The sequence below is a fragment of the Cavenderia fasciculata genome, assembly GCF_000203815.1.
Source record: "Cavenderia fasciculata unplaced genomic scaffold Scf_EU5ZYIE01BBABR-5, whole genome shotgun sequence".
Taxonomy (NCBI): Eukaryota; Evosea; class Eumycetozoa; order Acytosteliales; family Cavenderiaceae; genus Cavenderia; species Cavenderia fasciculata.
Window position 1 is genome coordinate 324,979 of NW_004457690.1, and position 13,199 is coordinate 338,177.

The following is a 13,199-nucleotide window of genomic DNA, read 5'->3' on the forward strand; positions in this document are numbered from 1 at the left end:
TTTTTTTAATTTTTATATTTTTTTTGATTTTTTTCTTTCTCTGGTTCTGCTGTTTTTGTTTGTTGTCCTCACCTCAACAAATCGCAGCAATCATCTTGCGCAATTCATTTCAGGTTCAATTTCATTCATTCTATCATTCCCAAGATAAAAAAAAAAAAAAAGTAAATAATTATTTGTAACAAATGACAGTCTACACTTTATAGATTTTAAAATCTTAGCAATAGCAACTTTTATCACTATTATCTCTCACATTTATCTACCCTTAATATCATCTTATCTCCATTGTCACTATCTCTTTAAAATTTACTCATATATTTTCAACTTAAACGAAAAAGAAATGAATGAAAGATATTTTCATAAACACCACCTCACCTCAACACCACTACCACACTCAACTCAATTGTGTTGTCTAAAAATAAATTATAAAGGAGAAGAAAAAGTCAGTCAATATAGCGCGAGAAAGATAAACGGTAGTACTATTATCTATAATGATGAATGACCCATTTGGTAAGAGGAGAGAGAGAGAGGGAGGAAGAGGAATAATAAGTGAAGAGAGGAGAGACAAAGACGATTGACAAACCGACAATTATCCGGGGGTTGCAATTTAAAAAAACAACAACAACAACAAAACATCTAAAGATGTTTAAATTTCTTCTTATCTCTTGTTAAGTTTTAAATTCATTTTAAAAGTAATTACCAAAACAACAAACAAACCCATATGTTCTTTCTTTGTTTCATTTTTTTTTTATTTGCATTATATTGTTATAACTCTAGAATTTAAATAGTATGTGTTTTTTAAAATTTTATTAAACAAGGTTAAGATTAGGACGAGTCGGGATCCCGACTCTGGTTAAAGGGGTTGCATTTTACCAGAATTTAGTTCATTCCCAATGCAGATTGGAGTAGCTCCATCCATCATTAAAAAAAAACAAAAAATATCTATCCTTCTCCATCCACCATCTTTCTTTTTTGTTTTTTTGGTTGTATTTTGAGAGAGCGCGATCTTTGTCTGCTTTCTTCTTTTGATCAAGAATAAGAATTTTCTTTTCGACCAGTCGACACATTCCCCTCTCTATTTCTTTCTTTCTACAATAATCTCTACCTTTTTACTTACTCTTTAATCTATCATCTACCCTTTAGTCAATTTTTTTTTGTAAAAACAATATTTGTAAATAACAACAACTCACTTATACTAGTATATATATAACATTTAAAGGATGGATAACAAGACAGTAGTTACACCAATTTGCGCATTACCAATAGGCAAGTTACCAAGATCATGTGTAGTGGTAGGAGATCCAAATCGTGCAAAATTGGTAGCAGAGAAATTGATGGAAAATTCACGTCTCATCAGTGCCGTCAGAGAATATCATGCCTATTTGGGAACATGGAAGGGTATTGAATTGATTGTCATGTCACATGGTATTGGAGGTGGAGGTGCTAGTGTATGCTTTGAAGAGTTGATTCAAGCTGGTGTCACCACCATCATCAGAGCCGGTACTGCCGGTTCATTCGATGCCAAGTTCCGCGAGGGATCGTTGGTCATTGCCACTGGTGCCGTTCGTTCAGACGGTGTTTCAGAGGGTTTGGTCCCACTTGGCTATCCAGCCCTTGCTGACCACGAAGTTGTCGGCGCCTTGATCCAAGCCGCCAAGACACACGATGAAATCAACTATGGCGTTGGCATTATCACCACTGTCGGTCACTTTTTCGATGGTCCATTGGGTAATCATAACAAATTGTGGGCACGTAGTCGTGTACTCGCCATTGAAATGGAAGCCTCCATCCTCTACATCATTGCCTCGTTGCGAGGAATCAGAGCCGGTTGCTGTGTAAATATCGATAACTATATATTCGAGCGTGAGCTCACCGAAAAGTACGAACCAAACAGAGAAATTGTTCACCAAGGTACCTTACGTATGCTTGAAGTTGCCTTGGATGCCGCTTCACAATTAGTTGGTACCTCACCAGAAGCTAAAAATAATAATACCCAATAAAAAAAACGAAACAAAACAAAACAAACAAAGTATATATATAGACCAAAAACAAACAGCCAAACAAATAATTATTATTATTATTTTCTTTCTTTTTTTTCTTTTATTTTTAGTATTTTTTATAAACCATATGACCAATACTACCACCTTCATTTCTAATTTGTTCTTCACTTATTAATTGTTTGAGTGCTTCTTTAATATCTTCATTTGTAAATCTTTGGTTTGGATTAAGTTGTTGTTGATTTTGTTGATGTTGATATTGTTGTTGTTGACTTGGTTGACTTTGTTGTTGGTTTGGATCAAGTAGGAAAAGTTTTTGAAGTGTATCATAGGTTGTATTTCTTGCATTGACAACCTCTAAAATAAACTCTTTTAATTCTTTTAATTCAAGACGGTTGGAAGCACTGCGACCAGTTGTGATGAGATCCATGTCGATGGTACCGGTGGTTGGATCGATGGCAGCTTGGTGGAGTGCCACTCTGACGAGACGGATGGCTTCTTGGACGTCGAGAGGCTCAACAATTTCAGAGAGTCTAATCTTGGCATGTGCTTCGGAGAGTCTGATCAACGACTCTAGCTGTCTCGGGGTGGCCGTGATGGTCCGCTTTCCGTCACCCTTGCTACGCATTTCGAGGTAGCCTTCGACCAGGCCTTCAACAGCCTCGTCTGTGATGGTGGGGTTGATGTACTTGCGTGCATACGTGATATAGTCGGTGAGGAGGTCGGTGGGGATGAGGTCGCGCGAGACGGGTGGATGCTCCCAGTACAACGACACGAGATGGCGCGACAGCATTCTGTCGCTTTCCTCGCTGGCCTTGTCCAACACAAGATAGATCAAGTCAAAACGCGACAATAGAGTTGGTGGAAGCTGGATGTTTTCAACGACCGACATGCGCGGATTATAACGCGATTCTTTGGGATTGGCAGACGCCAATATACTCGTACGCGCATTCAACGAGCAGATAATACCGGCTTTGGCAACCGACACGGTCTGCTGCTCCATGACTTCATGCAGAATAGATCGTGTCTGATCAGACATCTTGTCAAACTCGTCGATGCAGCATACACCCTGATCCGACAGCACCAAGGCACCACTCTCGAGCACCGTCTCTCGCGTGTCGGGGTCACGCGTGATATAGGCCGTCAGACCAACCGCACTACTGCCCTTACCCGACGTGTAAATGCCACGTGGTGCAATCTTGTGCACATACGACAACATCTGTGACTTGGACGTACCCGGGTCACCACACAACAAAATATTAATGTCGCCACGGAATCTTCCACCCGTACCTGTATTGCCCTTGTTCTTGTCAGATCCACCAAACAACTGACACAATATTCCCTTTTTAACATCATCCATCTCCCATATACTTGGTGCCAACGATTTAGTAATCAAATCATAAATATCACCTCTTTTGGCTAAACTTTCAATCTCTGTTATTCTTTCATCTGATATTTCAACATCATGAATATCATCAAACATTAAACTAATAGAAAATGGAAATAGAATCATTAATAAAAACAAAGATTAAGATTATTATTATTTTTGTTTTGTTTTGTTTACATACTCTGCATTTTCACTATCTACAATAAAATCTCCTTTTTCTGTTTTTTTAATATGTAATACATCAATATCTAAATAAATAAATTAAATCAACAATATTAATAAAAGAAATATTTAAATATTTTTGTTTCAGTGTCGCTTACAAGTTTTATAAATTGATCTTAGAGTTTTTGTAGTTGCACTTGCTTTCATTGGATTTGCTTTAAATACACCAGTAACTTCAACACGATCACCAGGTTTTCCAACATCGATCATATCACCATAGACAAAGAGAGCCACAGTGTGAGGAGTTTCACCCTCTGGGATGGCATCGGGAGTTTCTTGTAGTTTTATATATTGTTTATCGCCAAATGTGCAAAGATTGTGAACCAACATCATTGCCTGCTTGGCCTTACAATTTTGATTTGGACATGCAGCAGGTTCAATAATCTTTCCTTTTACCAATTCACTCCTTGCCTCTGTATTACATACAGTACATTGAAATAATGCTTCTCTTAAATCTGGTATAACTGAACTTGTTCTAATGATTAATCCTCTTATAGATATCAATTGATTTATATCTAATAAATGTAAATAAAATAAATGAATAAGGTAAGGTAAGGTAAAATGATTCATTCATTCTAATCTATTCTTTTAATTGTAGTTTACATACCAGTTGGATTTAATTCACGCATTGGAGTATTAGTACCCAAGTTGAATGGATGAATTTCAATGGTTGGAAAATCTTGTGGGTCTTGGTAATCGGGATGGTTCTCATCTTGGTATGTATCCTCTAAGAATTCCATGTATATGTCGTTGAGCTCTTTTTCCAAAAGTGGTAATATTTCAGTTGGATACTTGCTCCACTGACGACACAACTTTGGATTAAAACTACGTAGATAGTTTAGATTGATATTTAAATGTGCTCCAGCTGTATCTCTTAGTTTACCAAATAATGTCAAGTATAATGGTGTTTGATCGTCAATATTGTCCATATGATCATCATCTTTATCTTGTGGTCCATCCATATCAATATCACTATCATCTTCATTATTATTATTGTTGTTATTTCGATTATGATAAGATTGTCTTTTCTTTTTAGTTAATTTAAAGTTTGTTATATAATCTCTAAACTCTTTTTGTATGTCTTTGGCAATTAGAGATGTACCCCAAATATATATATTTCCATCGTCTTCTTCTTGATCTAGTTGACCTTTTGCTCTACGTGCTTGATCGTCCAATATATCTTGTGTCTCCTTTGCAAGTCGTTCATTTTCCTTTTGTTCCTCTTGTTGTTTCTTTGCCAAGTTATCTTTACTTTGTTGATCTTTTGTATTCAAGTGTGATATACTTCTAGACGGTCCTTTTAATCCCAGATTACTAGCTAAACGACTTCCTCCTCTACTATTGTTATTGTTATTATTGTTATTGTTGTTGTTGGTAGTATTCTCTTCTTGAGTTGATGTAACATCATCTTCCATATCAATAGGAGGGTCCATAAGGTCACCTTTCTATTCTATTCTTTAATACTACTACTACTACTCGATGATATTGTGGTCTATGAATAAAAGAAACAAACACAGGTCGATTGTATTCAAACTTGGCGCCAAAAAAAAAAAAGCTCAAATCTCATTTATTTATTTTTATCCTATTACTTTTAGAGGTCAAAGTTGAATAGAGGAATTGGATCAATTGATTGTTGTTGGAATATTTTCATATGTTGAGGGGTTCGATTTTTGACTACTCTACCATGGAATTTGGGTTCGATAATAATCTTATTATTATTATTATTATTATAATCTTGATGTTTTAGTAGTTGGTCTAATAAAGGATCGAGATAATGTAATGGTTTGACATATTGATAGAATTCAGTTTTGAATCTTCTAACAACCTCTTGGTCACTATGTCTTGTTAAATATTTGAAAGATTTACTCATTGTATACTTTAACATTGAGTATAGGAAACCATTATCTCCATTATCTCCATTATTATTATTATTATTATTATTATTATTATTATTATTATTATTATTTCCATTTGATGATAGATTATTAATAAATAAGATTAAATCAAAATTACATCTATTAACAACCAAAACAAGTAAATTTGAATTGATTCTAATCTTTTGATTGTCATATAGATAATTGAATAGATCTTTGTTGTTTGTTTCAATTAGAGAAAGTATTTCTTGATCGGTTAGGACGAATCCTTTATCGGATATTGTCCGATTAGGAGGTACTGTCTCTTTTAACTTGTGATGTAATTTTTCCAATACTTTGTAGATATCAGTTTCTCCAGTGAAAAAGATAAAGTCGTAAGCAACCAATGACAACCAATCTAGACCGATAGGATAACAATTGAAAACATCTTCAAAGACCATTTCCAACATTTCTGTTCCACTTGGCAGAGTAATAAGGTCACGTTCAATGATTGATCGATACGAGTGTGGTAATGCTGCCAATCGTATCAGTTGTTTGCCCTCTATGATCGATGGATTAAATGAAAAATGCTGACGTAGGTATTTGTAAAACTCTAGATTGTTTGAGGTGACTGCACCTACCCAAGTGAGTGGTCCAATATATTTGTTGACTGCAAGTCCCATTTCTACTCCAAGAATACGACACATCTCTTGAAACAGTGAAATGTCAAACCTCATAAGAGGGTTCCTTGGAAGGTAGTGATAATAGTATTGAATTCTCGCAGGTCCAACGATATCAATCATCGTCTTTAATCGTTTGAATGTCAACAAGGGACATGTCAGTAGACTCTGTGGTGAATGCTCATATGCCTCTGGTCTCTCTGTAAATATATTTATCGTCCGCACATGATGAATAGATTTTAAAAGTCTTTGACGATCAAAAGGTGAAGTCTCTTTAATCAATGAAAATATATGTCTTTTCAATACTATATTATTCCATATCTTTGATTGAAATAGTATTATTGATTGTTTTGACAATAAAGTTGGTGACATTGATGATGATAATAATGGTATTAATGGTGGTGGTGGAGGAGGGGATTGATTGGTGGTTGATATGGTATTGATCATTTTCTTGATAACTAACTAACGTTCATTCTATCTATAGTCTTCTTTTTATAAAGAAAGTAAAGTAACAAACGCGTTTGTTCTCTTTTTCTTTCATTTTCTCACAATCACCGATATTTGCACAGATTTGTCCTTTTCCCTTTTTAAAATATCCTGATGCCAATGGTCGCTATGTATTGTCGTAGTCTCGGTTTGAAAAGGTGTAAATGAATTGTGGTATGACAATTCACAATAGTAGAGATTAAAATAATAATAATAAATATTAATAAGCAACACAACAATAGATTTTATTTTGTGTAGTAGAGTTTGTTGTAAAAGAACGTCGATTTTTTAATTATTTTTTATTTAATTTGTGTGCAACCTTTTTGACGTTTGTGAATCGATTTTTTAAAAGCATTGAAAATATAAAGCATTAATTTAATTTAGCAAAGACGACGACAAAAGAGAGAGAGAGATAGAGAAAGAGAGAGAGAATAGAGAAAAGGAGAGTAGAGAGGAAAGATTATACCTTATTGTAACATTACACACAACATTAATAGAAGAGTAGTAAAAAAAATGATTCATAAATTAGGATACTATAAACAAGCAAAATGGTAGGTAACAACAACAACAATAATAATTCAAAGTCTTCTCCCTCTTATTTCTTCATCTTTTAAAACATTTTATTCTATTTAGGTTTACTAATCAACATTTTGGAGATTGGGCATTATGTATTGGAGTATTTGTCACTGAACAGATATTGACCAACTTTGTCATACATCCATACGATAGATTTGAACCTACTGGCTTCCAACTTGTCGAATATCCCCTTCTCAAAGATATTGTTCCCACATGGGCATTACTCATGATTGCCCTTCTCATTCCCTTGGCTGTTTTTGCTGGATTTTATTTATATTATAGAAATATGCATGATTTCCATCATGCTTTTCTTGGTTTATTTGAAACTTTTACAATGGTACGACTAATATAACAGACAAAAGAGAGAGAGATTATTGACATATTTATTCCTTCTCTATTTATTTATTTATTTATTTATTTTAGACCTTATTATTTACCGATTTTTTAAAAGTAATTGCTGGAAGATATAGACCAGATTATTTGGCACGTGTAGAAACAAACGACCAAAGTCTGATTCGTGATGGAAGAATGAGTTTCCCAAGTGGACATTCTTCCCTTTCCTTTGCATCAATGACCTATCTATCATTTTATCTATGTGGTAAACTACGTGTTTTTAGAAAGGAGGGTGCTGCCATGTGGAAGATCTTGATTGTCATGTCTCCCTATGCAATTTCATCACTCGTCGCTGTTTCAAGAACCGTTGATTATCATCATGATTTCTCAGATGTAAGACAAAACAACAAAAACAATCAAATAATAATAATAATAATAATTAATAATCATGTTTTCTATCTTTAGATTTTAGCAGGTACGTTGATTGGATTATGTATTGGAAGTTTTATTTATTTCATGAATTATAATACATTGGCATCAAAGGAATGTAGTTTACCAAAGAATAGAATTAATCCAAACTATGCCAAAGATGGTTTATTGTTTGCTGAAAATACCTATACTTCACTTTCTGTTTCTTCAATTTTATAACCATTAAAATAATAATAATAATATAATAATACTACTAAATAATACTAAATATTAATAAATATCCCTTTTCCCAAAATAATATCCCCTTTTTGATCTTTTTTAGATTAGTAGAAAAAAAAAATAGTATCTTCCTTCCATCTTCCATCTTCCACCCTTCCATCTCTTCTTCTGTCACTCTGCTCCTAGGCTCAAAAAAAAAAGATGATCATTCTTTATTTATTCAAAGATGACACATACAACATTTATAACAATATTTAGAAATATAGTTATTAGAAATAACATATTTAATAGTTTAGAAGATACAAGATTAAGTTATGATGTTGGAGTTAAAAAAGGAGGAGGTGTATACAACCAATCAATCAAGGGTAGAGAATTGATTGAAAGGTCAAAGACTGATCCTCTTTGTTTGCTGAGGTTTGCATTGCCATGGTCATTTATTAGATATTATCTACCAATACCTTTGTCGACAAAGGATGACCTCTTTGTTGATCGTGACAAACGTAGCAAAGCAATCAACAAATACATCAAACATCAAAATGCAACTTTGGACACACTACAACACCTCATCGATGACTGGTCACCTGACTTTATTCCCGATGATCATATTATCAAATCTCTTTCAAAAAGAGGTGCTCTAGATATAATCATATTTCTGCACAAGCGATATTCACATGCAGACAACAAAGAAATTTGTGATCGAAAGAATAGGTTGGTATGTAATTCTGCAATGCATCATGCAGCAGATGCAGGACACTTGAATGTAATAGAATACCTTTATCAAAATTGTTCCTATCAACCATACCAATTCACAATGTCAACGGCCGCCAGAAACGGACATTTACATGTTGTCAAGTGGTTACAAGATCACTATAGTGATACACTCGATACGGCCGGTGATGAAGCATTCTCACCTTTGGCAAGTGCCATATCATGCGGTAGATTAGATCTAGTCGAGTACCTACACAAAACTAGAACGGAATCTTGTAAACCAAGACATATGGATGAAGCAAGTTCAGGAGGATTCATTGATGTTGTCAAATTCCTTCATCAACATCGAAGTGAAGGATGTACATCTGGTGCTATTGATGGTGCTGCAGCTGGAGGACATATCAAAATAGTAGAATTTCTTTTTAGAAATCGTACAGAGGGATGCACAGACAAGGCAATGCAAATGGCAGTTCGTGGAGGTCATTTAGAGGTTGTACAATTTTTGTATCAAAACAAACCCGGTATTTCAATGGCCTATATGATGGATACTGCCGCGGCACATGGACATCTCAACATATTAGAGTATTTACAAAATAATGTTAAAGACCCTACATTGTGTTCGATGGATGTATTGGCAAGTCCTGCAAGAAAGGGATATACGGAGATCGTTAGATTTCTTTGTGAAAATAGACCAAGATGTTGCAAGAAAAAGGGAATTATAAGTGCCGTTGTTGAAGGTCATTTTGATATGGCCAAATATCTATTTTCAATTGGTGCTACTATCACTGTCAATGCTATCGATTTGGCAGTACGTAATGGGTTGGAAATGGTCACCTATCTCCACGAAAATGGTCATAGTGCATCGACATTGGCTATGGATTATGCAGCCGAGTTGGGAAATCTACCTCTTGTACAATTTCTTCATTTCAATCGAACTGAGGGATGCACTGTTAATGCCATGAACAAGGCTAGTATCGCCGGTTTTTTAAATGTCGTGGAATGGCTACATCATAACAGAAGTGAAGGGTGCACAACAGATGCTATGGACGGCGCAGCAGAATATTCTCACATGTCTGTTTTAGAATTCCTTCATTTTAATCGTACCGAAGGGTGTACTACAGAGGCCATGGACAATGCTTCATTTAAAAGTTTTGAAATTGTAGAATTTCTTGATAAACATCGTTCAGAAGGTTGTACTCCAAATGCTATGGATATTGTATGTATAAACATAAACTAAACTAAACAAACAAACAAATATATATTATTATTTATTTATTTATTTATTCTTTTATTTTTCTTTTTAGGCTGCATTATCAGGTAGATCAAATATTATAAAATTATTACATTATAATAGAACTGAAGGATGTACAACAACGACACTTGATTGTGTTGCTAAAAGTGCGGCCAATACTGGCGACCTAACTATGCTCAAACTTATTAGTGAGAATAGAACAGAGGGATGTACAACCAATGCAATGGATAATGCTTTTAAATCTATTCCAGTTTTGGAATACCTTTCCAAAAATAGATCAGAGGGATGCACAACCAATGCAATGGATCTTGCCATGGAACACGGTTACCTAAATGTTGTCGAATGGTTACATCATAATAGAACAGAAGGAGGAACCTCTAATGGAGTCGACCAAGCCGCTAGAAATGATCATTTGGATGTTTTGAAATTCGTAGTTGAAAATAGAACTGAAGGTAAATCAACCAGTTATGAAAAGGCAATTCAAAATGCTAATTTCTTTGGAAACATTACTATTTCTTTATTTTTACAAGATCAATTAAATAAATAAATAAATAATTAAATAATTAAATAAATAAATAATTATTTATTAATAATATCAATATTATCTTTTTTTTCTTTTTTTTCAAGGCGAACCTCAGATGAAGAAAATCTTGATCTTTATTGATGAATCCTTGTGGATGATTCATCAAACGACAACATTATAAATATGTAGATACTAGAAGAATAGTTCATTTAAATTAGTGTACTAGTAATTATATAACTTTTGCAAAATGGAGGAGGATAAAGAAAGAGATAAAGTAGCAGTAGTAGGAGTGGTAGTAGGTGGTGTTGGTAGAGTCTTTAGATCTACATTATTATTGAAACACGTCCTATCATTTATATCTATAATCAACAAAGAGTTACAACTATCAACTACAAAGTACAAGTATTTCACCAGTGACTCTATATCACATCTTAGATATTGTCATCATGAAGACTTGTTATTTGTATCATCACTTGATAAAAGTTTGACCAAGAGACACCAACAACAATTACAACTACAACAAAAACAAAAAGCATTTAAACTATTAGTTTCTAAATTGCAAGACAATATCAATAACAACAATAATAATTATAATCAATTTATAATTTATTTTCAAGGATTACCAACTATATTAAAGAATTGTAAAGATGTTTTCATACTCAAACAGATTCATCAATTATATCCACACTACTTTTATCAACATGACAATGATGACGACGACAAAGACGGTCTTTCAAAAAAGAATGGTTGGATAGTTGACAATATAGCAGCAAGTGGTAGTTTTGCATGTTTACTCTATGCCATAGAGACATTAAAGTCTAAACCTTCTACCAAAACACTAGAGATGGCTTCAGAGTATGGTCATACAAATCTATTTGCTTATTTATGTGAAACGTATCCAGAGCTTGGAATTGGACGGTCGTTTGATGTGGCTGCTAGCTATCCACACATGACCATTCTCAAATACATCTTGGAGAATAGGACTGAATGCTGCTACACAGTCTCTACTCTAGCATCGATTGCTGCCACTGATGGTATTGAAGAGGCCAAACTCTTGTTGGCGCACAAGAACAAACGCTTGTTAAAAAGCAAAGACAATCGGTTCTACCATTTTGCCGACTTTTCAGTGGTGCGTGGCCACTTGGACATGGTCAAGCTGTTTTATTCGCACTTTGGACAGGACCGTTTCTTGAACCGGGCAATCGATCAAGCCGCCGAACTAGGTTACTTGGACATTGTAATCTACTTGAAAGAGACGGTAAAATTGGTAGAATCACAAGACTCTATCAATTATAGTGCAAAGAATGGACACGTTCACGTGGTGCGTTATCTCTGTGAAATCAACAAGAAAAGAGAACTTGGTTTCAACCTTGGAGACGCTATCAACAAGGCAGCTGCTGAGGGTCAATTGGCAGTTGTTGAATATCTTTGTGGTATCGGTGCAGAATGCGACAAGAAAATGTCAATGCATTATGCATCGATCAATGGTCATTTAGAGGTGGTTCAATTTATTGATCGACACTACCAAGGTGGTGAATGCAAGTCTGATACTATATCCGATATTTGTCGTATTGGAAAAGGTGACTATTTGGCAATGTTTAAATACATGATACAAAAGTATCCATGTAAAGGTCATGATGCACAACAAGTTATTTTGAGCTCTGCAGCTCAACGAGGATGTGTCTCTCTCTATAAAGCCATTCTCAAACACTTGGAAATTGATTTGGACGATCCTTTGACTTGGTCGAATCATCAAGGTTCTTCACATCCCATTCCTTTTTGGTCGCACATTGCACCGCCCCATGTCAAACTAGATCTTTCCTTTTGGTTAATCAAAAAGTTTTCTCATTTGATGGCACCGTCCTACTATACACAGTTTCTCAGTTTCTCATCACCCTCTTATCAATATCCATTGGACATTATCGAATACATTTATTGTAAATGTCCAGAAGTGTTTAACTATTCAACCAGTCAAATCTTACTCAACAAGGCATGCATTCGTAATAATGTCGATTTACTTGCCTTTTTCCACAAAAATGGTTTACCTGCACCTAGTCGTGACGTCTTGAACGTTGCATGTTCCAGTGCATCCCTCGAGTGCATCAAGTTTATCTATGAAAACTATGGCCACATTGAACATTTACGGTTCAATAGCGCCTTGCTCGAACATGCATGTAGGACAACAGAAGAATCACTAGAAATGATTCAATACCTTTCAACTATAATCAAGCTCAAGAAACAGCCACTTCATAGAATACTACAAAATGCAATTGGCAAAAAAAACGAAGAAATGGTTCAATTTATATACAACAACAATGTAGATAAAATCAAAAAGTTATATTCTCAACCAACAACAGCACCAACAAATCAATTTGGTAATCAAACTCTATTAAAAGTGATAAAAGCAACTGGTAATGTTAGAATAATGGAGTTTTTCTTTTTAAATATGCCAACCCTATCAATAATTGAAGAAAAATAGTTAAATAAATAAATAAATTAATAAATAAATTAATAATAACAATTAGATAAATCAGATT

General features: G+C 34.5%; 5 protein-coding genes across 5 annotated transcripts; 3 read left to right on the forward strand and 2 right to left on the reverse strand.

Moving 5' to 3' along the window:
- Positions 1-1,217: 1,217 nt before the first annotated feature.
- On the forward strand, positions 1,218-1,997 carry udpA (uridine phosphorylase; the record flags this gene model as incomplete). Its single annotated transcript, XM_004354893.1, has 1 exon — positions 1,218-1,997. The coding sequence occupies one exon, from the start codon at positions 1,218-1,220 to the stop codon at positions 1,995-1,997; it is 780 nt and encodes a 259-aa protein (XP_004354945.1).
- A 106-nt stretch (positions 1,998-2,103) lies between these two features.
- Positions 2,104-5,018, reverse strand: mcm4 (MCM family protein; the record flags this gene model as incomplete). The annotated part of the gene is made up of 5 exons (XM_004354894.1): positions 2,104-2,660; positions 2,964-3,481; positions 3,563-3,629; positions 3,702-4,118; positions 4,211-5,018. The coding sequence occupies 5 exons, from the start codon at positions 5,016-5,018 to the stop codon at positions 2,104-2,106; spliced, it is 2,367 nt and encodes a 788-aa protein (XP_004354946.1).
- A 176-nt stretch (positions 5,019-5,194) lies between these two features.
- DFA_09091 (uncharacterized protein) lies at positions 5,195-6,583 on the reverse strand (the record flags this gene model as incomplete). The annotated part of the gene is made up of 1 exon (XM_004354895.1): positions 5,195-6,583. The coding sequence occupies one exon, from the start codon at positions 6,581-6,583 to the stop codon at positions 5,195-5,197; it is 1,389 nt and encodes a 462-aa protein (XP_004354947.1).
- Positions 6,584-7,135: 552 nt separating this feature from the next.
- On the forward strand, positions 7,136-10,686 carry DFA_09092 (phosphoesterase; the record flags this gene model as incomplete). Its single annotated transcript, XM_004354896.1, has 6 exons — positions 7,136-7,173; positions 7,256-7,535; positions 7,622-7,924; positions 7,997-8,161; positions 8,406-10,103; positions 10,192-10,686. 6 exons carry the CDS (start codon positions 7,136-7,138, stop codon positions 10,684-10,686), a joined length of 2,979 nt encoding a protein of 992 aa, XP_004354948.1.
- A 223-nt stretch (positions 10,687-10,909) lies between these two features.
- Positions 10,910-13,141, forward strand: DFA_09093 (uncharacterized protein; the record flags this gene model as incomplete). Its single annotated transcript, XM_004354897.1, has 1 exon — positions 10,910-13,141. The coding sequence occupies one exon, from the start codon at positions 10,910-10,912 to the stop codon at positions 13,139-13,141; it is 2,232 nt and encodes a 743-aa protein (XP_004354949.1).
- Positions 13,142-13,199: the final 58 nt, after the last annotated feature.